This window comes from Urocampus carinirostris, chromosome 8 (genome assembly GCF_059441175.1).
Source record: "Urocampus carinirostris isolate Australia breed hairy pipefish chromosome 8, RoL_Ucar_1.0, whole genome shotgun sequence".
NCBI classification, from domain to species: Eukaryota; Metazoa; Chordata; class Actinopteri; order Syngnathiformes; family Syngnathidae; genus Urocampus; species Urocampus carinirostris.
In genome coordinates, this window is record NC_142356.1 from 25,028,138 (window position 1) to 25,052,353 (window position 24,216).

At 41.2% G+C, this 24,216-nt stretch overlaps 1 protein-coding gene across 1 annotated transcript in view; it reads right to left on the reverse strand.

Annotated features, from left to right (window-relative positions):
- Positions 1-24,216, reverse strand: part of fat1a (FAT atypical cadherin 1a) — a 120,838-nt gene that overhangs the window by 28,223 nt on the left and 68,399 nt on the right. The window contains exons 9-18 of the mRNA XM_088342086.1: positions 21,728-22,003; positions 20,126-20,336; positions 12,524-16,594; positions 12,087-12,283; positions 11,854-12,007; positions 10,102-10,335; positions 3,889-4,275; positions 3,203-3,417; positions 1,945-2,082; positions 729-872 (exon numbers count right to left, since the gene is read on the reverse strand). Of these exons, the coding sequence (XP_088198212.1) occupies positions 729-872; positions 1,945-2,082; positions 3,203-3,417; positions 3,889-4,275; positions 10,102-10,335; positions 11,854-12,007; positions 12,087-12,283; positions 12,524-16,594; positions 20,126-20,336; positions 21,728-22,003 (6,027 nt within the window). The remainder of the gene's footprint in view (positions 1-728; positions 873-1,944; positions 2,083-3,202; positions 3,418-3,888; positions 4,276-10,101; positions 10,336-11,853; positions 12,008-12,086; positions 12,284-12,523; positions 16,595-20,125; positions 20,337-21,727; positions 22,004-24,216) is intronic.

The following is a 24,216-nucleotide window of genomic DNA, read 5'->3' on the forward strand; positions in this document are numbered from 1 at the left end:
AGTACTACTAATCAAAGTTTTTGGGGAGCCAGTTTTGTCCTTATTGTCCATTTGTGTGTCCACGACAAAAAGACTTCGACAGAAAAACTACAAAAATACTACTACAGAAAAATAAATGCTAGATAAATACTGCAAAATTACTACAAATTTACTACATAACAAAATATAGAACGTCGTGCTTAAAAAAAGGGACATCATATATCATTTGCTTTCATTCTGAAAATACGAAAAAACTACAGAAATAGTACAAAAATACTACTATGGAAATACTACAAAAATATTACAAGAGAAACCCTACAAAAATACATACAGAGTAATACTCAAAAAATACTACCACAGAAATAAAAACTACAAAAAAATACAACTACAATAATACTCCGAAACTAAATATCAAATTTGGTGCTTAAAACCGTAACAAAATATATTGTCTCTGCTTTAACTGTGAGGATTTAAAAACCAATTAAATGAGACTAACCTTATTCAAAACAAATATAAAAAGGAATTTAACATGTAGATGTCGGCATGTATTTTTATCTAAAGATGAGAATAATTGGATATTATTTCAAATCAGACCCGTGGCCAATTGGCCTAACCCGAGGCGGCCCGTGACTCCAGATTTTGCCCACTCCTGCTTCAGGGCTAAGTTTGTAGAAATGTGCACTTTCAGTATAGTACCATGTTATGCCACAAAAAGCAGGGCCTATTTGCGTCAACTTGATTTGTTTTACCTGGAGGATGAGACTGTAATTGGCTTGGGAGAAGAGCGGTGGGTTGTCATTGACATCTGAAATGTCCACGTTGACCACTGTACTGCTAGAAAGTGGTGGTGTGCCGTTGTCCACAGCCAGCACTGTCAGTGTGTACCCTGATGTCTGGAGAACAATATATAGTGTTGATAACAATTATGAACACGCTAAAGTACAGATCCAATCTTTTTAGATAGTTGTTTCTTTTGTTTTGAAGAAAATATCAAAATGCAAATGGGGTGCATATCATGTATTTGAAGGCTAACTTGATAGAAACGTTTTCGTGGATATATATAAAACAATTAAAAATATGTATTATTCACAACAAATACTCTCCAGTTTTTCCCACCTCAACATATAGGTTGTATCAGTTTGCCTTTAGAAAAAACAGAGAATAAGGTTTCATGCAGGGAATAGTCGACTGACGTTATAAGTCGGATTTTTGAGCAATCTGATTGAATCGTTTATATGCCTAGAGGCCAGAGAGTAACTCTGTAAACATGGCATTTGCGAGTATTTGCAATTGTGACGTTTTTGAGCAAAAAGACACAGTTTAACTCTCTACATTTAACTTTTGACATTAAAAAATGATGATTTCATTTATGTCTCTCATCAAATTTAACTAAGTATCATACTTCTTTTATATCATTGTTGCTCTCGGTCTTAGTGGATTGCCAAATGTAAAGACTTACACTATATATTGATACATTCAACTGGGACATCAGGGAAAACATGAAAAGTTAATGTCCCAGAGGAATAAACCAATAGATATTTGGCTTTTTTAGCAAGTAACCCAGAATTTGTATCGTAGGAGTATCATTTGTCTCTGTACTACAAGTCCACACGCTTCTTGGCAATAAATGTCCCAGATGGAGAAAATGCACACAATAAATCTTATTACTCGAATGCGCAAACATGCACGAGTAATCAGAAAATAAAACGACTAAAACAATCTTTGCAATTGGAGTATTCGCAGTCCGACCTGGATTTCTGTGCGCTTTCACATGGCTTTAGTTAATCCGAATACAGGCAATAGTGTGCTTACATTTATTTAAATATACTCAGTGTATTAATTTCGTTATCATTTGATACATTGTGACTCATCTCCAACGAGTCGATTTTAGAATCTTGAGTTTCCCCAAACCACAAAAAACAACAAAAACACACATTGGCATAAAACAGATAAAGCCATAGTAACCTGCTCTCGGTCGAGCTGCCGGGCCACCTTGAGGTCGCCTCGCAATGGGTCGATGATGAAGGGGGTTCCACCATTACCGTCCACAATGCTGTAGCGCACGCGGTTGTAAGACGGCCCGTCGGCGTCCTCTGCAATCACCTGGGTGGCATGTTAAATGTTCAGATTGTTTCCTTGGTCATTCATGTGATGCCATTGCAAATTCATTTAATAAAATTGGATCAATTCTGTTAGCTGTTATCTTCTTAAAATCTCACTCGTGTCTAATTACTCCATACTTTGCTAGATTTGACAATAAGTACCTTAATAAAATCAATTAAGGAGGAACACGATTACCATAATTTTCAGACTATAAAGCTGACCCAAAACCCCTAAATATGCCAGAAATTTGAAAGTCCGCCTTATAACCCATTGAGCATTATGTGCCGGAAAATATGGGGAATAAGACTGGAAATATATACAATATTTATTTGTGTGCATTACTACACACGATTTAAGATGGGCTGGTAAAATTGTGAAATAATTAATCAATCAAAAGACAACACTGATCAAATTTAAGAAACTCGTATGCAACGGAAATAGGACCTGGGCTGCAGCACTGAGAACACAGACACTTAACCACTAGATCACCAGTGATACAGATGACATATAAGAAAGGCATTCGATTTTATCTCATAATCACACATTTTTGACTCAAAGTGCCAGAAACAAATGTTAGAGAATGGAGTAAACAGATATTTCATCCTGGAAGATATAAATTAATGTAAAGTCCGATTCATCATCAGAGTCGGTTTTTTCCCCCCTCATCGTTATTTTTTTGAGTCTATTTATATATTTTGGGAAGACTTTAATTTTAATCCATTCTTTTACTTTAATTTCTGTCTCACAGCCTAAAAAACATGATAATGTGATAATGCAATTTAATATAGCATCGATATCAGTAGTGGTCTATTAGTTGGGTTTTAGCACACTCACTACCACGACCTTGATTCAATTCCTGTTGCACAACAATGTTTTGTGATTTTGGAATAAACACCAGCTCTTACAGTTGTTTTACATCCAGGCATCTGATCGTTCGGAGTGCCTTATATGGGAATATATCAGACACATGACTATTTTTTGGTGTGAATTATGGTGCAGAAAATACGGTACTATTGTTTTAATTCAGTTTTATATTTAAAATGTCACAATATGATACACCATTCAAAATTAAAACAATTTTGTGAGGAAGTATTCTTGAAATAAGGCAGTCAGTCTTTACCGTCAAGACAGTCTTCCCCAGCTCTGCGTCCTCGCCCACGACAGCAGCATAGACTGCCTGGCTGAAAACCGGCGCATTGTCATTGACGTCCGTCACGTTGATGTTGACGGTGGCCATGTCACTTAGGGGCGGCGAGCCTCCGTCCGTGGCCTCCACCGTGATGTAATATTCGTGAGATGTCTCAAAGTCCAACGGCGCAATCACAAAAATGTCGCCTGAAGGAAAGCGAAGCAAGAACGTCTCATTTAATCGCCTGAAAATCCCAGCACTGACTTGTTGAAGTTCACACCTCGCGACGATGATTAGTTTTGAGGATAACATCAAAAGAGGATTGAGAGTCTAGAATGGATTTAGGGTTGACTCAAATATGCAAAGTTGAGTATTAATGAAGTCTACAAAGTAGAGCAGCGGCTCGGAAAGTATGGCTTGAAAGCCAGATGTGCATGCCACGTGGGTTAAGCTCTAAATTTGACAATATTCATTTAAACAATTCAAAATGCAGTACGAGTTAAGAAGTGTTATTTATCATTAAATTCGATAAACATCTTGATAGAATACAGACCTGATCAAAATAACTAGAAACAAAAACTGTAGCCAGCGATCGAAATGTTGGGTACACTGACAACAAGACTGCCACCAAATCAACTCAGGGCCATAGGTCGCCCCTTTCTGGCTTGGTTCCATACCTGTGTCAGGGTCCACACTGAAGACCCCATGCTCATTTCCACTGATGATGGTATATCCGATCTCTCCGTTGGCGTCGAGGTCTCGGCTGGCGGCCTGCACCTTGAGGACTTGTCCTCCCACGACTGCATCTTCTGGCACGGCTGCCGCATACTCGCGGCGCTCGAACACGGGCGGGTTGTCGTTGATGTCCAGCACTGAGACCTGTACGCGGCAGGTCGTCACCAGGCGCGGCGAGCCCCGGTCCAAAGCACGGGCTTCCAGTTCATAGAGGGCCCGTGTCTCCCGGTCCAGCGGCCGCTCCAAAGTAATGATGCCGCTGAGTTCATCGACAGCGAACCAACCATCAGCAGAGTCCAGTAGAGAGTAGACCACATCACCATTGAGTCCTGTACACGCAATTAAAAATAAATAAATGAATAAAAACTACAATTGCTGGGCGGCATTAGAGCATCACCTGCTTTGGGACGCAGAACCATTTTTCGGTGGAATTTTCTTTGTTGGCATGGTCATTAACACATGAGAATGGAAAAACTAAAGAGTAGGACTGAGTCCAGATGGAGACTTAGATACTGAAATGGGGGTATGAACAGCCCAAATATATCATATATATTATATATATTTTATATATATATTGGGCTGAACAGGCCTATGTGATGTGTTGTCATCCCTCAACCACCAAAGAGACAGAGACAGATGTGTGTAATAATGTGAATCTATTTGTGCCCCGTTGGGGAGAAGCCATTATGCTCACGTTGATTATCTCTGTCCTCTGTGGCTCTAATTAGAAAAACGCTCACGTGTCTTCCCATCACTACGTGCCTCTCTTTCAGTGCATTCAGGAACAGTCCATATTTTCTTTTTTCTAAACATAAAATTACGCTAGATTTTTGTTTTATTCTCCGATTTTTCCAATTATTGTGTAAAACATCAAGTATTATATTTGATAATAATTTTAAAAAATTGTCACCAAAAAACATTTCAGTATTAGATTTGTTATGGAAAAGTCTAAAGATGTCTTTACCGTAAATTCCAGATTACAAGCCACTACTTTTTAAACACTGCGAGTGCAACTATGGTGCGGCTGGAATTTTGCAGAAAAATTTTGCTAAGCAACAGCAACCAACAAAATAAAAGAGTACCATAAATTCCGGACTATGTTTTAAGCGAATTGCTATACATCGTGTGTTTTGGAGTAAATATTTCACATGGTTGGAACCATGCTATTTTAACAAACATTCAAAGAAGTTGAATACAGCCAGGACATAATAGTGAGTTTTTGGGTTACCGTATTTTCTGCACTATAAGGCGCACCTAAAAGTCTTAATTTTTTTCAAAAGCTGACCATGCGCATTATAACACAGTGCGCCTTATTTATGGCTCAATATTAAATTCGCAAGGTCTCGCAACTTACTCAACAGCCGCCGACTGGATTTTACCCCAAACGTGGAGTAGTCCGCAGTGTATGCTGGGATTTATATACCGGCGTTTCATTGGCTAACCAATGTGTCAATCATCATTTGAATCAATCACTATTGGCTGAAGTTATTCGGAGCCTCGGATTGGCTAGATGGCCAAAACAAACCCTGCAATCGGCCGAGTTTAGCAATGGCGTAGCAAGTCCGCGGTGTATGCTGGGATTTATATACCGGCGTTTCATTGGCTAACCAATGTGTCAATCATCATTTGAATCGATCGCTATTGGCTGAAGTTATTCGGAGCCTCGGATTGGCTAGATGGCCAAAACAAACCCTGCAATTGGCCGAGTTTAGCAATGGCGTAGCAAGCTTGCTAAAGTACGCCATAAAGAAACATGTTTCATTAGTCTGTATTTGTAAATATTCCACTCTCCTGGATTTACTTCACTCACGGTTGTAAGAAGACCATGATTGCGTATCATTATTGAACGTGAGAACTTAGGTGAGTTATGCGGCTTTATATTTTCCCGGTATCTTGTTTAAGAACGATCTTGATGTTGCTGTGATGAGTTGAGTGAATTAAACTCAATTCCAAGTGTTTATTGTCATATGCACAGTAAAGTTGTGAGTGAAAAAGAAAATAGAAACATAGAAATGTTTGGCATTTCTTGAATCCCAAGACTTCAACCTTCCGAATTATATTTGAAATGACGCATTTAAGTGACATCGTACGGACACCGCATCCGCACGTGTCTACGACACGTATTTGCTTCTTTGCAAGCTTTGGGAATGTTAAGGGGGTAATCCGTTTGACTGAATCATCTGACTGTTTTGTCCACGTTCCCATTGTAGCGCCTTATAATCCGGTGCGCCTTATCTATGGAAGATATAGGACCAAAAACTATTTTTTGGGGGTGCGCCCTATAACCCGGTGCGCCCTATAGTGCGGAAAATACGGTACTTGTTCCAGACTAATCGTGATGTTTCTCTGAAAATTATTTTTTTAAATGTGTCTTGAATTCCAAGAGTTTTAGCTTTCCAATTATATGCGGCATGACGTATTTCAGTGACTGGTGACATCGTACAGACACATGTTTGTTTATCAAAAGTCCGGCGGCCCACCAGCAGGTCGTCGGAACGTTAAGAGGTTAAGGTACTGTATATTATTAAAACTCTTCCTGTTAAAATTGGTCTGGGTGCAGGTGCCTGGACTTAACGATTCACAGTTCATAGAGGTCAAATTAAATTGTATGATTAATCACCAATGACAACAGCAAAAAAAAACGTTTGAGATGCAATCTGGCACTACTCTTTGCAGTGGTTGTCCTGGCGCTGTCATTCAGAAATATAGGGATAACGTTTTGCGTGGCGCAGCTGTAATTCACACTTTCTTTTGTTCTTGAATTGAAGCACACAGCTTTAACTCGGGTGCGCTGTCGAGCCCGGAGTTTATGGTAATTCTGTTACATAGTGTGTGCACCAATATCTGTTAGGTGTACAAAAACACAACACCTTTCTAGTATGATTTAAAATTGCTGTTAAGTTTCCTGGATAGTAAATGTTCATTACTTATGTTATAGTGTTCATAGTTTTGACAATTCTAGATTTGAATTAGTTAATTGCTTAGTATTTAATGTGTATTTTTTCACGATACAGATGTTTTTTTAGACTTTCCTGCATCAAATATAACATGCGTAAGGGCCCGGTCACACAGCCGTTTGCGTCTGAATCACGGCCAGAAATTTCTGCCTGTGAAGCAGACGCTGTTGGACGCTTTGAGATCGCCATACAGACGAGATACAGCAGTGCTTTACACGCGGTCGGAAATTCACACGCGGTTGGCAGCGCGAAAAAGTTTTGCGCTGCTCAAAACTTTAGTGCCCGGTCACCAAGCCTTTCACAGGCGTATCGAGGCTGAATCACGGCCAGATATTTCTGCCCGTGAAGCAGACGATGTTGGACGCTTTGCGATCGCCATATAGACGAGATACAGCAGTGCTTTACACGCGGTCGGAAAATCACACGCGGTTGGCCGCGCGAAAAAGTTTTGCGCTGCTCAAAACTTTGAGCACGTGTTAACCGCGGGCGGCACACGAGGTAATGACGCGGAAATGACGCGGAACAACGTGCTCTGGCCGCGGCCAGGGCGTGGTTACACATGGGTAGGACGCGAAATTTCAGCAGGTAATCGTGGGTGGAGCACGGTCATAGCATGTTCTGCGCCTGTATCGCGGTGTTATTACGTGAAATTAGCGTGTTACGCGTGTCACGGTCAAACGCCTTTCTCCGCGTATATACAGCGCGATTTGACGAGCACATGTCAGTTGTGCTCGAGACGTCAAGGGGTGGACATGGATCCCCGTCACCGTAGTGACCTCGTCTTAATCCATTTTTATTTCTTGACATTTCTTTTCATTTCATAACAAGATAATAAAATAAAAATGAAAAACTATTACAATAATAACATATTGGCTTCTTCGGTGCCATAGCTTGAAATCTTGATCTTCACGGGACTGTGTCTTGAGCGGTTATGATTTCTACAGCCCGGTGTTATGCCGAGAAATGCAGCCCTGCCGAGATTTGCATCCCCTCGCTACTACAACCACTTTTACCCCGTTTTATCTCACTTTTAGGGAATGTAATGGCGAACATATAACCAAATCCACTTCGTCTTGCATTTGTTGGGAATGCAATACAACATAAACCATTCCGTCTTTGTTTTTGTTGTGAACGTAATCGAACGGTAATGCACACCGTATATAAATCACTTTTGAGAACTGTTATGCACTCTACCGTAAAGCTTATTATGCATAAATAAGCTTTATGGTAGAGTGCATAACAGTTTCAATACGAGCGATTTGAATAGAAAAAGGCAAAATAAACATGTTACCTGCTTAAAAGTGATTTGTAAACGGCGTGCATTACCGTTCGATTACATTCACAACAAATACAAAGACGGAATGGTTTAAGTTGTATTACGTTTCCAACAAATGCAAGACGAAGTGGTTTTGGTTATATGTTCGCCATTAAATTCCCTAAAAGTGATATAAAAGTGAGATAAAACGAGGTAAAGTGGTTGTAGTAGCGAGGGGATGCAAATCTCGGCAAGGATGCGTTTCTCGGCATAACGCCGACTCGGCAGCTTTTAAACCCGTGGTCCACACGAGAAAATGACGCGGAAATGACGCGATGAGGAAGCTGAACAGTCGCCGGCGTCTGTTTTGCGGGCATACCACCGATGAACAGCTGGTTGGCCAATTTTGCGCATTTTCCATCGCGGGCAACCACGGGCAAAAAAAAAAAACGCAAAATTTTACCCACGATACAGACGCAAAAGGCTGTGTGACCGGGCCCTAACTCAGACTAAAGTCTAGTGACTATTTAGCGAGCCCAACAAACAAACATAACAAACATCAACATTTTATTGCATTGTTGTTTAGTTGTTAGTTCCTCATGAGAATGTTTATGTTTGGTGAAAAATTATGATAGAATTTGGTTTAAGTTTTTCTCAGTTACAATTTAGCGTGGTAGGTAACAAATGTTGGGTTTAAAAATACCGCAAAGCGATTCTGACCCCGGTTAGTATATTACCATATTTGAGCAATGATTGACCAAGTGAAAAATATTGCAGTGATATTTGCACAACAGGATTCAAACCCAGATTGCGGCAGAAAGAAAATATATTCACTTTTATCTTATCATCACACGACGTTGTTTGGGCTGAAGGATTTCCCATAATGTTCCGCTACAACATCGTACAATGTGGCACTGGAAAGAATGTGTAATGATGAGATCAAATCTAAAGCCTTTTTTTTATCATCTATAACCCTGAAAGTCTAGAGCAGGGGTGGCGAACACACGGCTCTAGATTTGCCTCATCATATTTTCTATATACTGTGGCTCTTTGCCTCGTTTCATGTTTAGTTTTTCCCCATCTTATAACACACTTGAATCCATCTGAGTTCCATCCATCCATCCATTATCTGTACCGCTTATCCTCAGTAGGGTCGCGGGGGTGCTGGAGCCCATCCCAGCTATCTTCGGGCAGTGGGCAGGGGGACACCCCAAACTGGTTGCCAGCCAATCGCAGGGCACACAGAGACGGACAACTCACTCGCTCATTCACACCTAGGGACAATATAGACCGGCCAATAAACCTAACATGCATGTTTTTGGGATGTGGGATGTCGGAGGAAACCAGAGTGCCCGGAGAAAACCCACGCACGGGAAGAACATGCAAACTCCACACAGGGGGTTCGATCTCATGACCTCAGAACTGTGCCGCACATGCGCTAACCCCTGCTCCACAGGACTGCCTCCATCAGAGTTAATAACAGATAATAAATAATATTTTGAAATTAATTTGGCAGTTTTTATACTGCTCCGGACACATTACTGACTCCCAATCGTCTGCGTAGATTATGTCTAATGCCGGTCAGTGCGTGCTGTGGCTCCTTGACTCTCACAGTTAAAAATTTTGGCTCTTTGTGTCAAACTTGTTCGCCACCCCTGGTCTAGAGGTTCAAATTTGCTGCTTTCAACGCTCTGATCTGAGTTCAAATCCCATTGCATCCTTTTTTTGTGCAAATTATTTCAGCAATTGTTTTTGACTCATCAATCATTGCTCAAAATACAGTAAGGTATTACCTTACAATGTCCCTGTATAATGCTCCCCGTGACATTGAGTTCTTTTTTGGTGATGGAAAAATGCACATTATATACAAATAAGTATGGTATTGGCCTTAGTCACAACAATGTAACATATTCACATTAGAAGGTGAGAGAACAATCCCTTACCGCTGTCGGCGTCATCGGCCTGCAGCCTGGCAACAAATGTTCCCGTCTCTGTGTTCTCGAAGACGGTGAATGCATATGGGTCGACTGCAAACTCGGGGGCATTGTCGTTAACATCCTGCACGGCCAAATGCACGTCAGCCTCACAGAAGCGCCCGCCGCCATCCACTGCCCGCACTTTGAAGTGGTACTTGTCACACTCTTCGCGATCCAAGGGCTTCAGGGTCTTCAGCTCACCTGAAATTGAAACGCCAACATATAAGACAAACTTTTCATGAGTTGATGCAAGGTCATTTTGGTACATTGTTGACAGAAATACATGTTGAAAACAATATTCATGAAGCACTGGGCTTTGTAGAGAATTCCGTCGCCACTCGGGATCTGACTTCCACCGATAAATAAGTACTTCGTGGAATTTTGGCGTCACTTTATAAGTGCCTTTACGCACATATGAGTCGGAGAACTGCACTGTTTCAAGCATTTTTTAGAGAGTAAGACTGAGTTTGTGCAGGTCCAAAGTGCTTTGCTGCATCAAAATATCCCGGACGAGTGTGACATTTATTTTTATGTGTGGTCATCGAGCAGATTGACGAACAATGAAAAGGAACTGCATTTGATATACTGTATGTCATGGTGTATGTGTTATTTAGATCATATAAATATAGTGCCTTAATAAAATAGTGCATTTTCAGCAGATAGTAAGCTTATTCCAATGTAAAACATATGTTTTGGCCCAATAAAATGAAATTGATTGCTGAATTCATCAATTGAAAAAACTCTCTTGAATTCGGCAGTTGTTTGCACGGTTTTTCATCCTGCATGTAAAAAGGTCATCTAATGTATACATGAAAAGAATAAAAGTGTAATTATGGACATTTTCTGACACCATACAATGATAAAAGCATTCAATGTATGTAATTAAGACAGATGGGCACACAATGTCAAAGAATAAGCATATAAAAGGGTACATTAGTGCCTTTAAAAGCAGATTTTACCTGTCGGTCGTCGGTTATAATTTGAACATTAGCGTCGCTTTTATGATGACCCTTCTGGGCGTCTAAGCACAAAGTAGTAGGCAAAATGTGCTCTTGTGCTCTCGACTTTATTTTGAAAAAGCAAACACAGACATAAAAACACACTTACAAAAACGGTAACCAGATGGAGCGTGTGATTTAGGTACTCTCCCAGTCCCAGTAGGCATTATATGTAGGCAATAAGTGAGAAAGTCATAAATTCCCCATAAGTGAGCAACCTGGGATTGTGCTGCTGCCTAGGATTTTTTCCCCCTTCTTGTTTCCCCGAGGAGTAACAGTTTTGACTGGTTGCCAGAGAGAAGGAAAAAACACTAACAAAATGAACCAGCAAATAACAAACTGGGCACAAGAGTTCATTTTGTATTATTCCCAGTGTGGGTAAGAATTGGCAAGAATATAAGAGTTGGCTTTTAAATAAAAATATGTTTTGGTGGTGGAGCAATAAAAACAATCACAGCTATAAAAGCCAACAAAATGAACAAAATACCTGTGAATATACACATGGGAAACATTTAACTATGTTAAGTATTTCAAGGTTAACTCAATGTAGCTATTATTAAAGAACACGTCCATGCAATTTTGGGTCAACGTTAATGTCAGCAATATGGATTTTCTTAAATATTGGCATTGGTAATTGCTAAATTGTTTAGAATTTTGAAACCAGACAAATTATTTATCAGACTAAAGCTATGAACAAAGCTTGATAATACCGTACGCATACCCGTCTCAGAGTCAATGAAGAACAGTTCTGATCCAGGACCTTGGAGCTCATAAGAGATTTGCGCGTTTGATCGAATATCGGCATCAGTTGCTGAAACTTGCAGGATGAGTCTGCTGGCCGGTGAGTTTTCAGGAACACTTTCACTGTAGAGAGACTATCACAAGCAACAGTGGGGCGGATTGGTCACCAACATGACAGGACCTGATGTTACAACAATGGGAGGGCGTAATTACCTTTTCACACACGGGGCTGTTATCATTGGCATCCAAGACTTTGACCTCCACTACAGCTTTGGCTGTGAAGATGCCATCACTGGCCGTAACATTGAGCAGATAGTTGTCCGTGGACTCACGATCCAGTGGCTTTCTGACTGACACCTTCCATTCGTTCTGAATGTGCTCGATGGCAAACTGTCCAAGTGGATCACCTGCTGTTGGATGAAATTGAGATGCATTTTTCTTACACACCAACTGACTAAATTAGGCTCCTTTAAGAAAATTGGATGACACTGACAAGAAAAAAGCTTTCTAAATGGCTACAAATAACAAGGAAAATATAGACATAGTAACAGTAACAGTGTACATTTATACTCTATTCAGGATTTGTGGCCAGACTATATATGGCTTAGCTTCTTCACAAATAATCAAATATAAAGAAAATGCCATCTCACCAGTTATGAAGTAGTTGACTTGTCTGTTGATGTCTTCAGAGTCGTCATCGGTGGTGCTAAGAATGGCAATGACGCCACTGGGCGGTGGATCGTCCTCACTTACTGTACCTTTGTAGACCTCTGCTGTAAAGCGAGGTGGGTTATCATTAACATCGGCAACTGTCACTTCCACTCGTGTGCTTGTCGTATGCTGGACTGTATCACCCTGATCAGTGGCTATAATGGCGACGTTGTACTCGCTATGCTTTTCACGATCCAACTCTTTGAGAGTGGTCAACCAGCCGGTTTCAGTGTTAATGGCAAAAAGCTCTGCAATGTCTTTGGAATTAAGCTTGGCATCCAAGCTGTACAGAACATGGCCATTGGTGCCAGAGTCCAAGTCGGTGGCTTTTACTTGAATCACCTGTGCCCCACCAAGAAGGTTCTCTACCACCACTGCCTGGTAAGGGTCTGATTCAAAGACTGGTTGATTGTCGTTGAGGTCTTTCACTTGGATGTTGACTTTTACTGATGTGACAATGTCATATCCGCTGTGTTGGGTTTGAGCCCGTAAGGTTAGCTGGTACCATTTGGTCGACTCGTGATCCAGGCTTTTCTGGAGTTTCAGGGCGCCGGAGTCTCTGACGATGACAAAGACCTCATTCTCATTGTTCTCTGGAGTATTGCCATTCACGAGGCTGTATGTAAGTGGCTGCTCACTCTGAGCCTGGATCACATCAATCTCTGTGCCGATTGGTAGGTCTTCACCTACTGTGTAGCGGTAGTACGGCTCTGAAAATTTAGGGATAGGAGTCTCAGGTGCAACTATCCGAATGTATACCTGCACAACTGAGTGCTTTGGCGGGTTTCCAGTGTCTTTTGCTCGGACAAAAAATGCAAAAAGCTCACCCTCCAGACCAATAAGACTCTCTTTGGTCACAATCACCCCAGATGTTCGATGGATTTCAAAGTTCTCTGCCACATTCTCTAGGTCTGTCTCAATAGAGTACTCCACATCGGCGTTGCTTCCCTCGTCCATATCTGAGGCGGCAATCTTCACTACTGATGTACCCCTCGGGGCGTCTGACGCAATGGTGGCTTTGTACTCTGCAGCCCTAAACTGAGGTGCGTTGTCATTGACATCAGTGAGGACCACGTTTACAGTACAAAAGCCCACTCTGCCGCCACCGTCTCGGGCCTCAAGAGAGATAGGAATAACTTTCTCCACGCTGCTGTCACGGTCCAGACTCTCTAAGGTGAATACATCCCCATTTTCAGAAACTGTGAATTTGTTCATGGCTGCATCATTGATGATGCGGTAAGTGATTTTCCCGTACAACCCTTCATCATCGTCTGTGGCTTTGGCCTCAGCTACTAAAGTACCAGCAGGGGAGTTTTCCACCAGCTCCACAGCATATTCTACCTGAGAGAAGGCAGGGATGTGGAAGTTGGCACCAATGACAGTGATGTTGACAAGAGCTGAACTGCGATAAACACCATCTGACACAGACACGTTGAGGTGGTACAGTGGCTGCAGTTGTGGTCGGCGGTGGTTGGAAACAACAATGGCGCCAGTATGCTTGTCAATCGTAAAACTCTGGTCTTCGTTTCCTGATACAATAGCAAACTCCAGTTTGTTTGAGTCAGAGCTGTCTGCATCCGATGCTTGGACTTGAGTGACGAAGTGTCCACGTGAGGCCAATTCGCTGACAGCTGCTTCGTAGACCGGCTGAGCAAACACTGGCGCGTTGTCATTCAGGTCTGTGACATCCACCGTCACAACAACGTCAGCAAAGAGGGCAGGGACTCCTCCATCTATTGCACGAATTCTGAGCTGGTGGTGCGTTGACTCCTCGTGATCTAGCACTCGTGCAGTTGAGATGAGCCCCGTGTCACGGTCAATGACAAAGTTATTTGAACTCTTACCCTTGTCCTCTATCAACTGGTAGAAGATTTCCTGATTGTGACCTGTGTCGACATCTTTTGCCTCGACTTGCAGGACAGATGTACCGATAACGCATGCCTCAGAGATGTTGGCGTAATAAGATTTGGAAAGAAACACCGGGGAGTTGTCATTGATGTCTTCCAGGATGATGTCCACAAATACATCCGAGTGTGCCCCAGTCAGTGAGTCAGTGGCCCTGATGTTCAATTTATAAGCTGGGTGCGTTTCGAAGTCCAAAGGCTGCGCTACGTGTAACACCCCGGTGTTGAAGTCAATGATGAACTGTTTGAAGGGGTCCCCCTCAGATATGGTGTACACAATACGAGGCCCCTCAGAATCGCTGGCCTGGACGTGAAGAACAGGAGTGTGCACCTGGATGTTCTCTGGGATTTCAATGTTGTAAAAGGGTTTCTCAAAAATAGGGATGGCCTTGTTCACGAATGTGATTGGTACTTCCACTTCTGCTGACAGTTTTGGATCACCACCGTCTATCGCAACAACTACCACAACAAAGTCAGTGTTCAGCAATTCTTTCGCCAGCGTCCTCTTGACTGTTATTTCTCCCAAAGGGTTGATTTCAAAATCCTGAGTGTCTTTCAGCTTGTAATGGACTTCAGCATTGCGACCATGGTCTTTGTCGATTGCAGTTACTTGCCGGACCACATGGTTTTGCTCTGCATCTATTTGGACCAAGGCATTGTAGGGGAGGTTCACAAAGACCGGTACGTTGTCATTAACGTCTTCCACCATGACTCTCAAAAGAACGTGGGCAGTTTCTTGAGATGGCTCCTCCTTGGAAACCTCAATTACAATATCAAACACCTCCTCTTTTTCACGATCAAATGGTAATCCTGTGGTCGAAACCATCCCGGATGTCTTTCCAATTTCGAAGTGGTTGTCAGGATTTAGGATTTTGAAGAAAAGAGGCTCATTCACTTGATTACCAACAGCAGCAATGACTTCCACTGTCCTCTTAATTGACAAGTTCTCTGGGACGGACGCACTGTAGAATTCTTTAGTGAATTTCAATTTGCTCTCTTTGTTCTCCTTCAAATGGATTTTGACGGCAGCGACGTTGGAAAATCTCCCGTCAGAAACCCTGACTTTCAGCTCATACCTGCTTCTGAGCTGTGTGATATTCTGAATGGATATCATACCAGTGTTTGTGTCAATTAGGAATTTGTCGCCAATGTTGCCCTCGGAGATGGAAAAGAGAAGTTTGGCATTGGGTTTGGAGTCCAAGTCAGTGGCATTGACTTTGACAACTTCTACACCTCGATATGTTGGCACCACCACATTTGCCTCGTAGATGTCCTGGCTAAAAACAGGAGGGCAGTCGTTAACGTCTAACACCTCGATCGTCACGTTTGCTGCCATTTCTGCAAACAGCCGGGGCACGCCAAGATCATGGACCTGCACTGTAAAGCGATATACACTCCTCTGCTCGTAATCCAAGGTGGTTGTGATCCTGACGGCACCGGTGCTGGAGTCAACAGCAAAGTAGTTAAGGGCAAATGGTTCTACGATCTGGTAGACCAGCATAGAGTTGCGGTCATTATCAGCATCTGTAGCACAGATGACAAATGGCACGTTTTCTCTGGTGAGGACAACGCTGTTAACGGCAGCTGACTCACTGACCACGCCTTGGAACTCTTGCTTGAGGAAAATTGGTTTGTTGTCGTTCTCATCTTTAAGATGAATAACCAAGGTGATGTTACTGGCAAGCCCGGCCATGTTGGTTCCCTGGATGACAAGCTTGTACTGTGGTGTCACTTCGTAGTCGAGCTCTTTGTGTGTAACCACAACGCCTGAGTTAGGGTTGATGTCAAAAGCATTGTCGGTGTTTCCACTTTTGATTTGGTAGGAAATCGATGATTGACTTACAGCCATCATCGAGCTAACAAAACTTCCTGGGGCTGCTGATTCACTAATGTCGGCAGAGAGCAGCTCCTCAGAGAAGCGTGGGGCGGCATTGTCTGAGACTGTGATGACAATGTGGACAAGGGCGGTGGTAGACAGCGGGGGGTTCCCACGGTCAGCTGCCTTGACAGTGAGCTCAAAGCGCTTCTTGCTGCCACGACTGAGCTCTTTGGCCACAGTGACGGTGCCCAGGATGGGGTCCACGGCAAAGGAGTTTGCCACATTTCCTGTACAAGAAACAAAGACAAATGAATTTAGTGGTAGGTCTTCGATTATAAAAGAATGGTACCTTGGCATACAAGTACCCCAAATTGGCTGCTCCAGCAGCTTGGATGAATACTTAGAAGCCAAACTAAACAACAATATACTAAAAATAATTAACAGGTACACTCAGAATTTGTAACATTTTATTTGTTCTTGTGTTATTATATTTTCAACTTACTTTAGTAGTAGTCACTAGGAGAATTACAATAATAATATTTTAAAACAAACTAAATTATTTTAATTGGCAGACAAACATCGTCAAGGAACAAATCAAAGCCACATGTGACGGTACCACCGTGCTGTAAGGGGCTTTTTGTACATGAATCCATCAAAAGTCAGGTCAGTTCAAACAAAGGCCAAGTTAAGTAGCTTAATTACAAGGAAAAATGCAGGCTATTCCAGGGGTCGATCAAATGACTGGCATATTTGAAAACTCTAGACAAAGCCTTTGACGTCTTCTTAAGTATTCCATTCATGAAAAACATCCAGTAGGCTGACTCATGACTTCATTAGCAGTGCATTACAATGAAAGCTTTCATTTGGTACAAATGCATTAAAGTCTGTAAAATTGTAGTTTATCGCCAGAAATATACAGTAGAGAAAAACTTGCCCTGAAGTTATTATCATGACTGTATCTTAAACAGCATCAAGTTTTAGGTCAGTTCTGTGTTCGACTTTAACAATACATACTTTTTTAGTTTGCTGTAAGACGGAAAGGCTTTTTCTAAAAAAGTGACTTTAATTTACATTTTCTGTCTTTAAGGTATTACAACAGTAAAAACGAAGACATTAACATGTCGTTAGCGAGCGAGGTCCCTGTCACTTTGATAACAAATGGTAATTATGTTTGTGTGACTTAGCTGTCACTGAACAGACAGTGACTTTGATTTAATATGATGTCTTGTATGCTTCAAATGATGCAGTTATGGCTTTTCCCTCAACTTTGTTTTGTTTTCTTAGTAAAGATCAAAGGTTAGCATGATTTTAGATAAGTGTACTGACTTTCATTTTAATGTAGCGTTAGCAGGGTTCGAACACCTTTTTCGTGGACGAATTAAATTTAATAAAAGCACTTTTTAAAGACATTAGAAGCCAATTTTCCAATTATCCAGTGCCAATAAAAGAAAAAATGTGACGTGTTTATTAAGTATTTTGTAGATCACAAATATATATATACTGGACTGTCTCAGAAAATTAGAATATTGTGATAAAGTTCTTTATTTTCTGTAATGCAACTAAAAAAACAAAAATGTCATACATTCTGGATTCATTACACATCAACTGAACTATTTCAAGCCTTTTATTATTTTAATATTGCTGAATTTGGCTTACAGCTTAAGAAAACTCAAAAATCCTATCTCAAAATATTAGAATATCATGAAAAAGTATACAAGTAGGCTATTCAACTAATCACCTGAATCATCAAATTAACTCGAAGCACCTTGCGAGAGTTTCCTGAGCCTTAAAAACACTCAGCTTGGTTCAGTAAACTAAATCACTGCTGATCTGACTGCTGTCCAGAGGACCATCATTGATACCCTCCATCAGGAGGGTAAGACACAAAAAGAAATTTCTCAAAGAGCAGGCTGTTCACAGAGTGCAGTTTCAAAGCATATCCACAAAAAGTCTGTTGGAAGGGAAAAATGTGGCCGGAAACGCTGCACAACCAAGAGAGATGACCGCAGCCTTAACAAAATTGTGAAGAAGAGCCGCTTCCAGAATTTGAGGGAGCTTCAAAGACAGTGGGCTGAAGCTGGAGTCCAGGTATCAAAAGCCACAGTTCACAGACGTGTCCGGGAAATGGGCTACAATAGCCGTATTCCCATGGTCAAGCCACTTCTGAACTCAAGACAACGGAAGAAGCGTCTGACTTGGGCTATGGAGAAGAAGCACTGGACAGTTGCAGAGTGGTCCAAAGTCCTCTTTTCAGACAAAAGCAAGTTTTGCATTTCATTTGGAAGTCAAGGCGCCAGAGTCTGGAGAAAGGCTGGAGAAGAGCAAAATCCAAGTTACTTGAAATCCAGTGTGAAGTTCCCACAGTCAGCAATGGTTTGGGGAGCCATGTCAGCTGCTGGTGTTGGTCCACTGTGTTTCATCAAGTCCAGAGTAAATGCAACTGTGTACCAAGAGATTTTAGAGCACTACATGCTTCCATCTGCTGAAAAGCTCTATGGAGATGAGTATTTCATTTTCCAGCATGATCTGGCACCTGCCCACAGTGCCAAAACCACCAGTAACTGGTGCACTGACCATGGCATCACTGTCCTTGATTGGCCTGCTAATTCCCCTGACCTGAACCCCATCGAGAATTTGTGGGCTATAGTTAAGAAGAAGATGAAAGACACCAGACCTGCAAATGCAAATGAGCTGAAGGCCGCTATCGAAGCATCCTGGGCATCGATAACACCTCAGCAATGCCACAGGCTGATTGCCTCCATGCCACGCCGGATTGATGCAGTAATCCGTGCAAAAGGATTCCCAACCAAGTACTGAGTGCATCAATGGACATTTTCAAATGTTTGATTTAGTTTTGCTGTTATAAAATTATTTTTTTTTACTTGGTCTGAGGAAGTATTCTAATATTTTGAGATAGGATTTTTGAGTTTGTTTCAGCTGTAAGCCAAAATCAGCAATATTCAAATAATAAAAGGCTTGAAATAGTTCAGTTGATGTGTAATGAATCCAGAATGTATGACATTTTTGTTTTTTTTAATTGCATTACAGAAAATAAAGAACTTTATCACAATATTCTAATTTTCTGAGACAGTCCAGTATATATGTATGTGTGTGTGATCTACATATGCAATTTTTAATCTTGCGTATGCATTTATCAAGACATAATATTTTTCGATCTTGAGTAAATCAACATATTTGTTTTTAAGAAAAATCTCTCACACATAAAGGTGTGGGGTGCAACTGACAGTAATATCTAGCTTACATTTTCAGTTGCAGAAAGTTCTTCCCATTACAATTTACCACAGGGAGATGCTACCTTTATTTTTTCCATGGCCTATAAAATATGTCCATAATTGATACCTAATCATTGCACAAATACACATTTCATAGTGCCCTGTTTGGGTGTGGCATGCAACTGTCCTCTTGGGCGCAGATTTGTTGTGAAGCATGGCATCAATTTTAAGAATTTAAAAGTACTTCACCCAAAATTCAAGTACTTTTCAAGCCTTAAAAACAAAACCTTAAAATTCAATCAATTTCAAGGATTTCAAGCACCTGTACAAACCCTATGTTGAGATTAGTATTGTCAAGGTTGAAACCTTGATTTTAAAGCCATAAAAATGCTTGAATACTTGAGTTTAAGCTTCTCATGATGGTCGGACAAATAATTAATTGTATATATATATATATATATAAACACATAAATTTCAACAAATGTTTTTGTTTACTATTCTTCAGAATTATCCAAACGTGTGTTTGAATTTTACACTTCAAATTAACATTACCAAGCGTACAAAAAGTGACTTTCAAGACTCTACCTGACTCGATGCTGTAGATGACCTCAGCATTGCGACCTTTGTCTTTGTCTAGAGCTGTGACTTGCAGAACGGCAGACCCAACGGCGGCAGACTCAAACACGCGTCCTGAGTAGGGCGTTCCCACAAACCACGGAGCGTTATCATTAGTATCGTCCACGTTGATGACAACGCGCACCAGGTTGCGTTTCACTGGGATGTCCTGGTCGCGTACCTGGGAATGAACAGAACAAAGTATACAGTAAATGAAAACATGTAATCTACAAATATGTATTAAAAATGGGATGTTTTTAACTTCCTATTACACCCTAATTGCTGACAGACAGGTCCATATACATACATATATGCTACATAAATGTAAGCTTTAAATGTATAAACTGGCGTAGATAGTTTAAAATAATTACCTTATTTTCACGAATAGAAAGTGCACCTAAAAGCCTTTATTTTTTTCAAAAGCTGACCATGTTCCATATATGCGCCTTGATCAATATTGAGTCGCAAGGTTTCACAACTCAGGCAAGCAGCCGGCGTCTTCATTTTCCCCCGTAGGCGAAGTAGTCCGCGTTGTATGCTGGGATATATATACCGACATTTCATTTCCTAACCAATGTGTCAATCATCATTTGAATCGATCACCATTGGCTAAAGTTAATCGGAGGTAAAGGAGGCAAGTCCTTTTTAGCATATACAGGATCCCATAGGCTAAAGCGGGGCAAAATAAAGCCTGCAATTGTCCGAAAAAGATGAATGTGATCACAAGCTAGGTTCCTCTACGACTTATTTTAAATACTTCATTTGTAAACAGGAATTATGGGGCTAAACAGACATCTAGCAACAAGCAACGTCTACCGATGCAGATGCTTCTCGGCTGATTTTTTTTCTTCTGTTTTTCGGCATTATTGCGTGTTTTGGAGTACGTAAATGTTATACACGGTTCGATTTACAACACTCACCAATATAAGAGAACCATGGTTGCGTATTATTATTGAACGTGATGGCTGCATGACGACTTTGGTGGGCTACCCCGGCTTTATATTTTCCCAGTATTTTGTTTCAGACTGATCTTGGTGTTTCTGTGATGAGTTTATTTTCAAATTCAATTCAATTCAAAGTGTTAATTGTCATATTCACAGTAAAGAACGACGTTTCCCTGCACAATGAAATTCTTACTTTGCTTTCCAAAGAGCTGCTAGCAAAAAAGAAAATAGAAACTAAGAAATGGTTGGCATTTCTTGAATCCCAAGAGTTTAACCTTTCTAATGATAAGTGGAATGATGAATTTGAGTGATTGGTGACATCGTAGAGACACTGTGTTCTTTCGTGTGTGTCCGTTCGTGTGTGTCCGTTCGTGTCAGAAACATGTATTTGCTTCTTTGCGAGCCGTTGGATTTTTAAGGGGTTAATAAGTGTGACTTAACCATCTGACTGTTTTGTTGGTGTTCCCACTGGAGCGCCTTATAGTCTAGTGCGCCTTATGTATGGAAAATATATGACAAAATACGATGTTTGGGGGGTGCGCCTAATAACTTGGTGCACCTTATAGTCATGAAAATACGGTAAAATATACTTTCTCAGACCTCCTCTTGTGCCACCATTCCCACTTACCATAACTGTGAGGACGTGGCTGTGCATGGCCTCATGATCCAGCGGCTCAGCAGTGTACAGCGCCCCCGTGCCCGGGTCCAACTTGAACTTCTTCAGACTGAAGGGATCAGTGCTGCTCAGAAGAGTGTAGGTCAACTTGTTTTTCTCGTCTTGGTCGGTGGCATCCACACGGAGCACTTCGCTCCCCACCAGCACATCCTCGGGGACGCTGACTTCATACTTTGCCCGAGAGAACTGAGGCCGGTGGTTGTTGGTATCAATGACGCGGATGAGAACCTGTCGAGGACAGACGACTTTTATTGCGGGTTTTGCAATACAAACCATGACACACAAAGGAAAGAGTTACATGCTCCAGAATGAATATACCGTAAATAATGGCATTTCATTAATCAAACAATATTGATTTAAATAATAAGTAAAAATACACAAACTCTCATATAAACATGCATTTTTAATTACCCATAGGTCAAGAAATATGGATTAATTTTGTCCACCACGGTGTTGCCATGGAAAACCAAAAACCTTGTGAAAGGCTGGGTAAAAAAAAAAAGAAAAATCGCGCTTTTTGGTCACTTTGATTCTCTGTTGTATGTATTTTTCCTTGTGCTTTTCAGCAAAAATTTTGGGTTGCATAAGTCAGTACAGCAACATATAGGATTCAAATGAAACACACTGTCCCTTTAACTTGTCCAGTGAAATGAAAAAATTAAGCATCAAATGAGGTAAATGATATAATGGAGGTCTATTGTTTTGATGCTAACTTTTTCTAAATTTACCAAACATGTTTCCTAAAAATAATTGTTGAAATTATAATTAGAAGGATTAGAAAAAGGAGTTGACTTGGTTTGATATATTTTCTCCAAAAATAACACAGAAAACATTTTTGCACTGCTCGCAACGAGTTTGCGGTTAAAAACAAACAACTAAAATGTGATTTTCATCGTGCATGACCTTGAATTTTAATGTATGTCGGACTTGTCATATTTTCTTTTAGAGAGCCAAACCTGTGACCCAAATGTCCATACATGTTCCTCTCTGCCTTTTATCAGCAGGACTGCCGCTTTTGTGTACTCTAAACATCATCCAGCAAGCTGTAAAATTCCACCGGGAGTGTGTTTTATCAACACCAGCCACTCGTCTGCTGGACTTCCGACAGAGGATTACGGAGAGCTGCTGGAATGCCATCTCCGCTTCGCAGCAAGCAGCGAGGGGGCTTCGAGTGTTGCCAAACATGGGGAACAAAAGGATCAAGGCCTGATTAGACACCTGCATACCAGACACCAGGGGGTGATATCCCTTAAGGAGATGGAGAAAAAAAAACAAGACAAAGCCGTAGAGCCGCACTCTAAAGCAGACCACAATTGGTCGTAACATTGTTTGCTGAGAAGTACGGCACACATATGGGCGCAACCTGAGAGGAGCGATAGCACGCTGCGATGCTGGCGATGCAACTAAGGCATTGAGCACCGTGTTGAGTGTCATGAACAATTCCTCCTAATCACAGAGCAAAATGCAATAGGAAAGCAGGCCCAAATGAAGAAAATTCACATTTCTGTGTTGCCAATCTGTCGAGCATATGTGATCCAATTTTAGAGTCAGGCCTTTCAAGAACTTTTGTAATACCAAAAATTATGCTGTGATATCCGATTGAAACACCTATTGACGCATTATTCACAAAGCCTTACATTGCGGAGCACGTCTCGCTTGAGGGGGAAGATAATATCTAAGAGTGGTCCCCAAACTATGGCCCGCGGGGCGGATACAGCCCACTTTTACATTTGTCCTGGGACCCTAAACAATACTAGAGCACAATTTGACGCACATTTTTTACCTAAAAATAACTTAAAGTTTAGATGTGCATTTTTGGTTGTAATGGGATGTGAAGCAGGGTTGCGGCAGTGAATGACAAACTCTTACCACTAGACTACCTATAATGCACGCCAACCTTAACCCCCAAAAAGATGACAAAAGAGTATTTGTGCACGTCTAAGAAATACATGTAGTTGCATCCGCATCATTAATTATCTAACTGAGGCTGTAATCATTACTTCAAGCCAGGAATTCGTGGCAGAGAGTAGTTCCAAATTCTGTACAGCTCTTTTATTAATAATAATTAGTAATCACGAGAGGACCTTTAAAACAGCTTGAGATTGTGTTTTTTCTTGAGGATTTTTCCAGTTCACATTGAAAATTCAAAATTGTTTGAAATCGTTGCATATTATAGAGTGTCTACTAAACTATAAACGTATCAATTAACATAAATTTCACATCATTATATAAAGCCAATTTCAGGGAAGTAAATTGGCAGACGACATTTTGAGATGTTTTCCCTTGTTTACTCACGTCAACCAAATGTTATGCTTTTGAGGAAAAGTGGCCGTGGGGGGAGAATTTCCAAAGACCCTTGGACGGTGGAGTCCTTTCGCATCACACTCTCTAAGACCAAACAGGCACTCAGGATTGGGGCCTCTGTTGCATGGTTGTGCCCT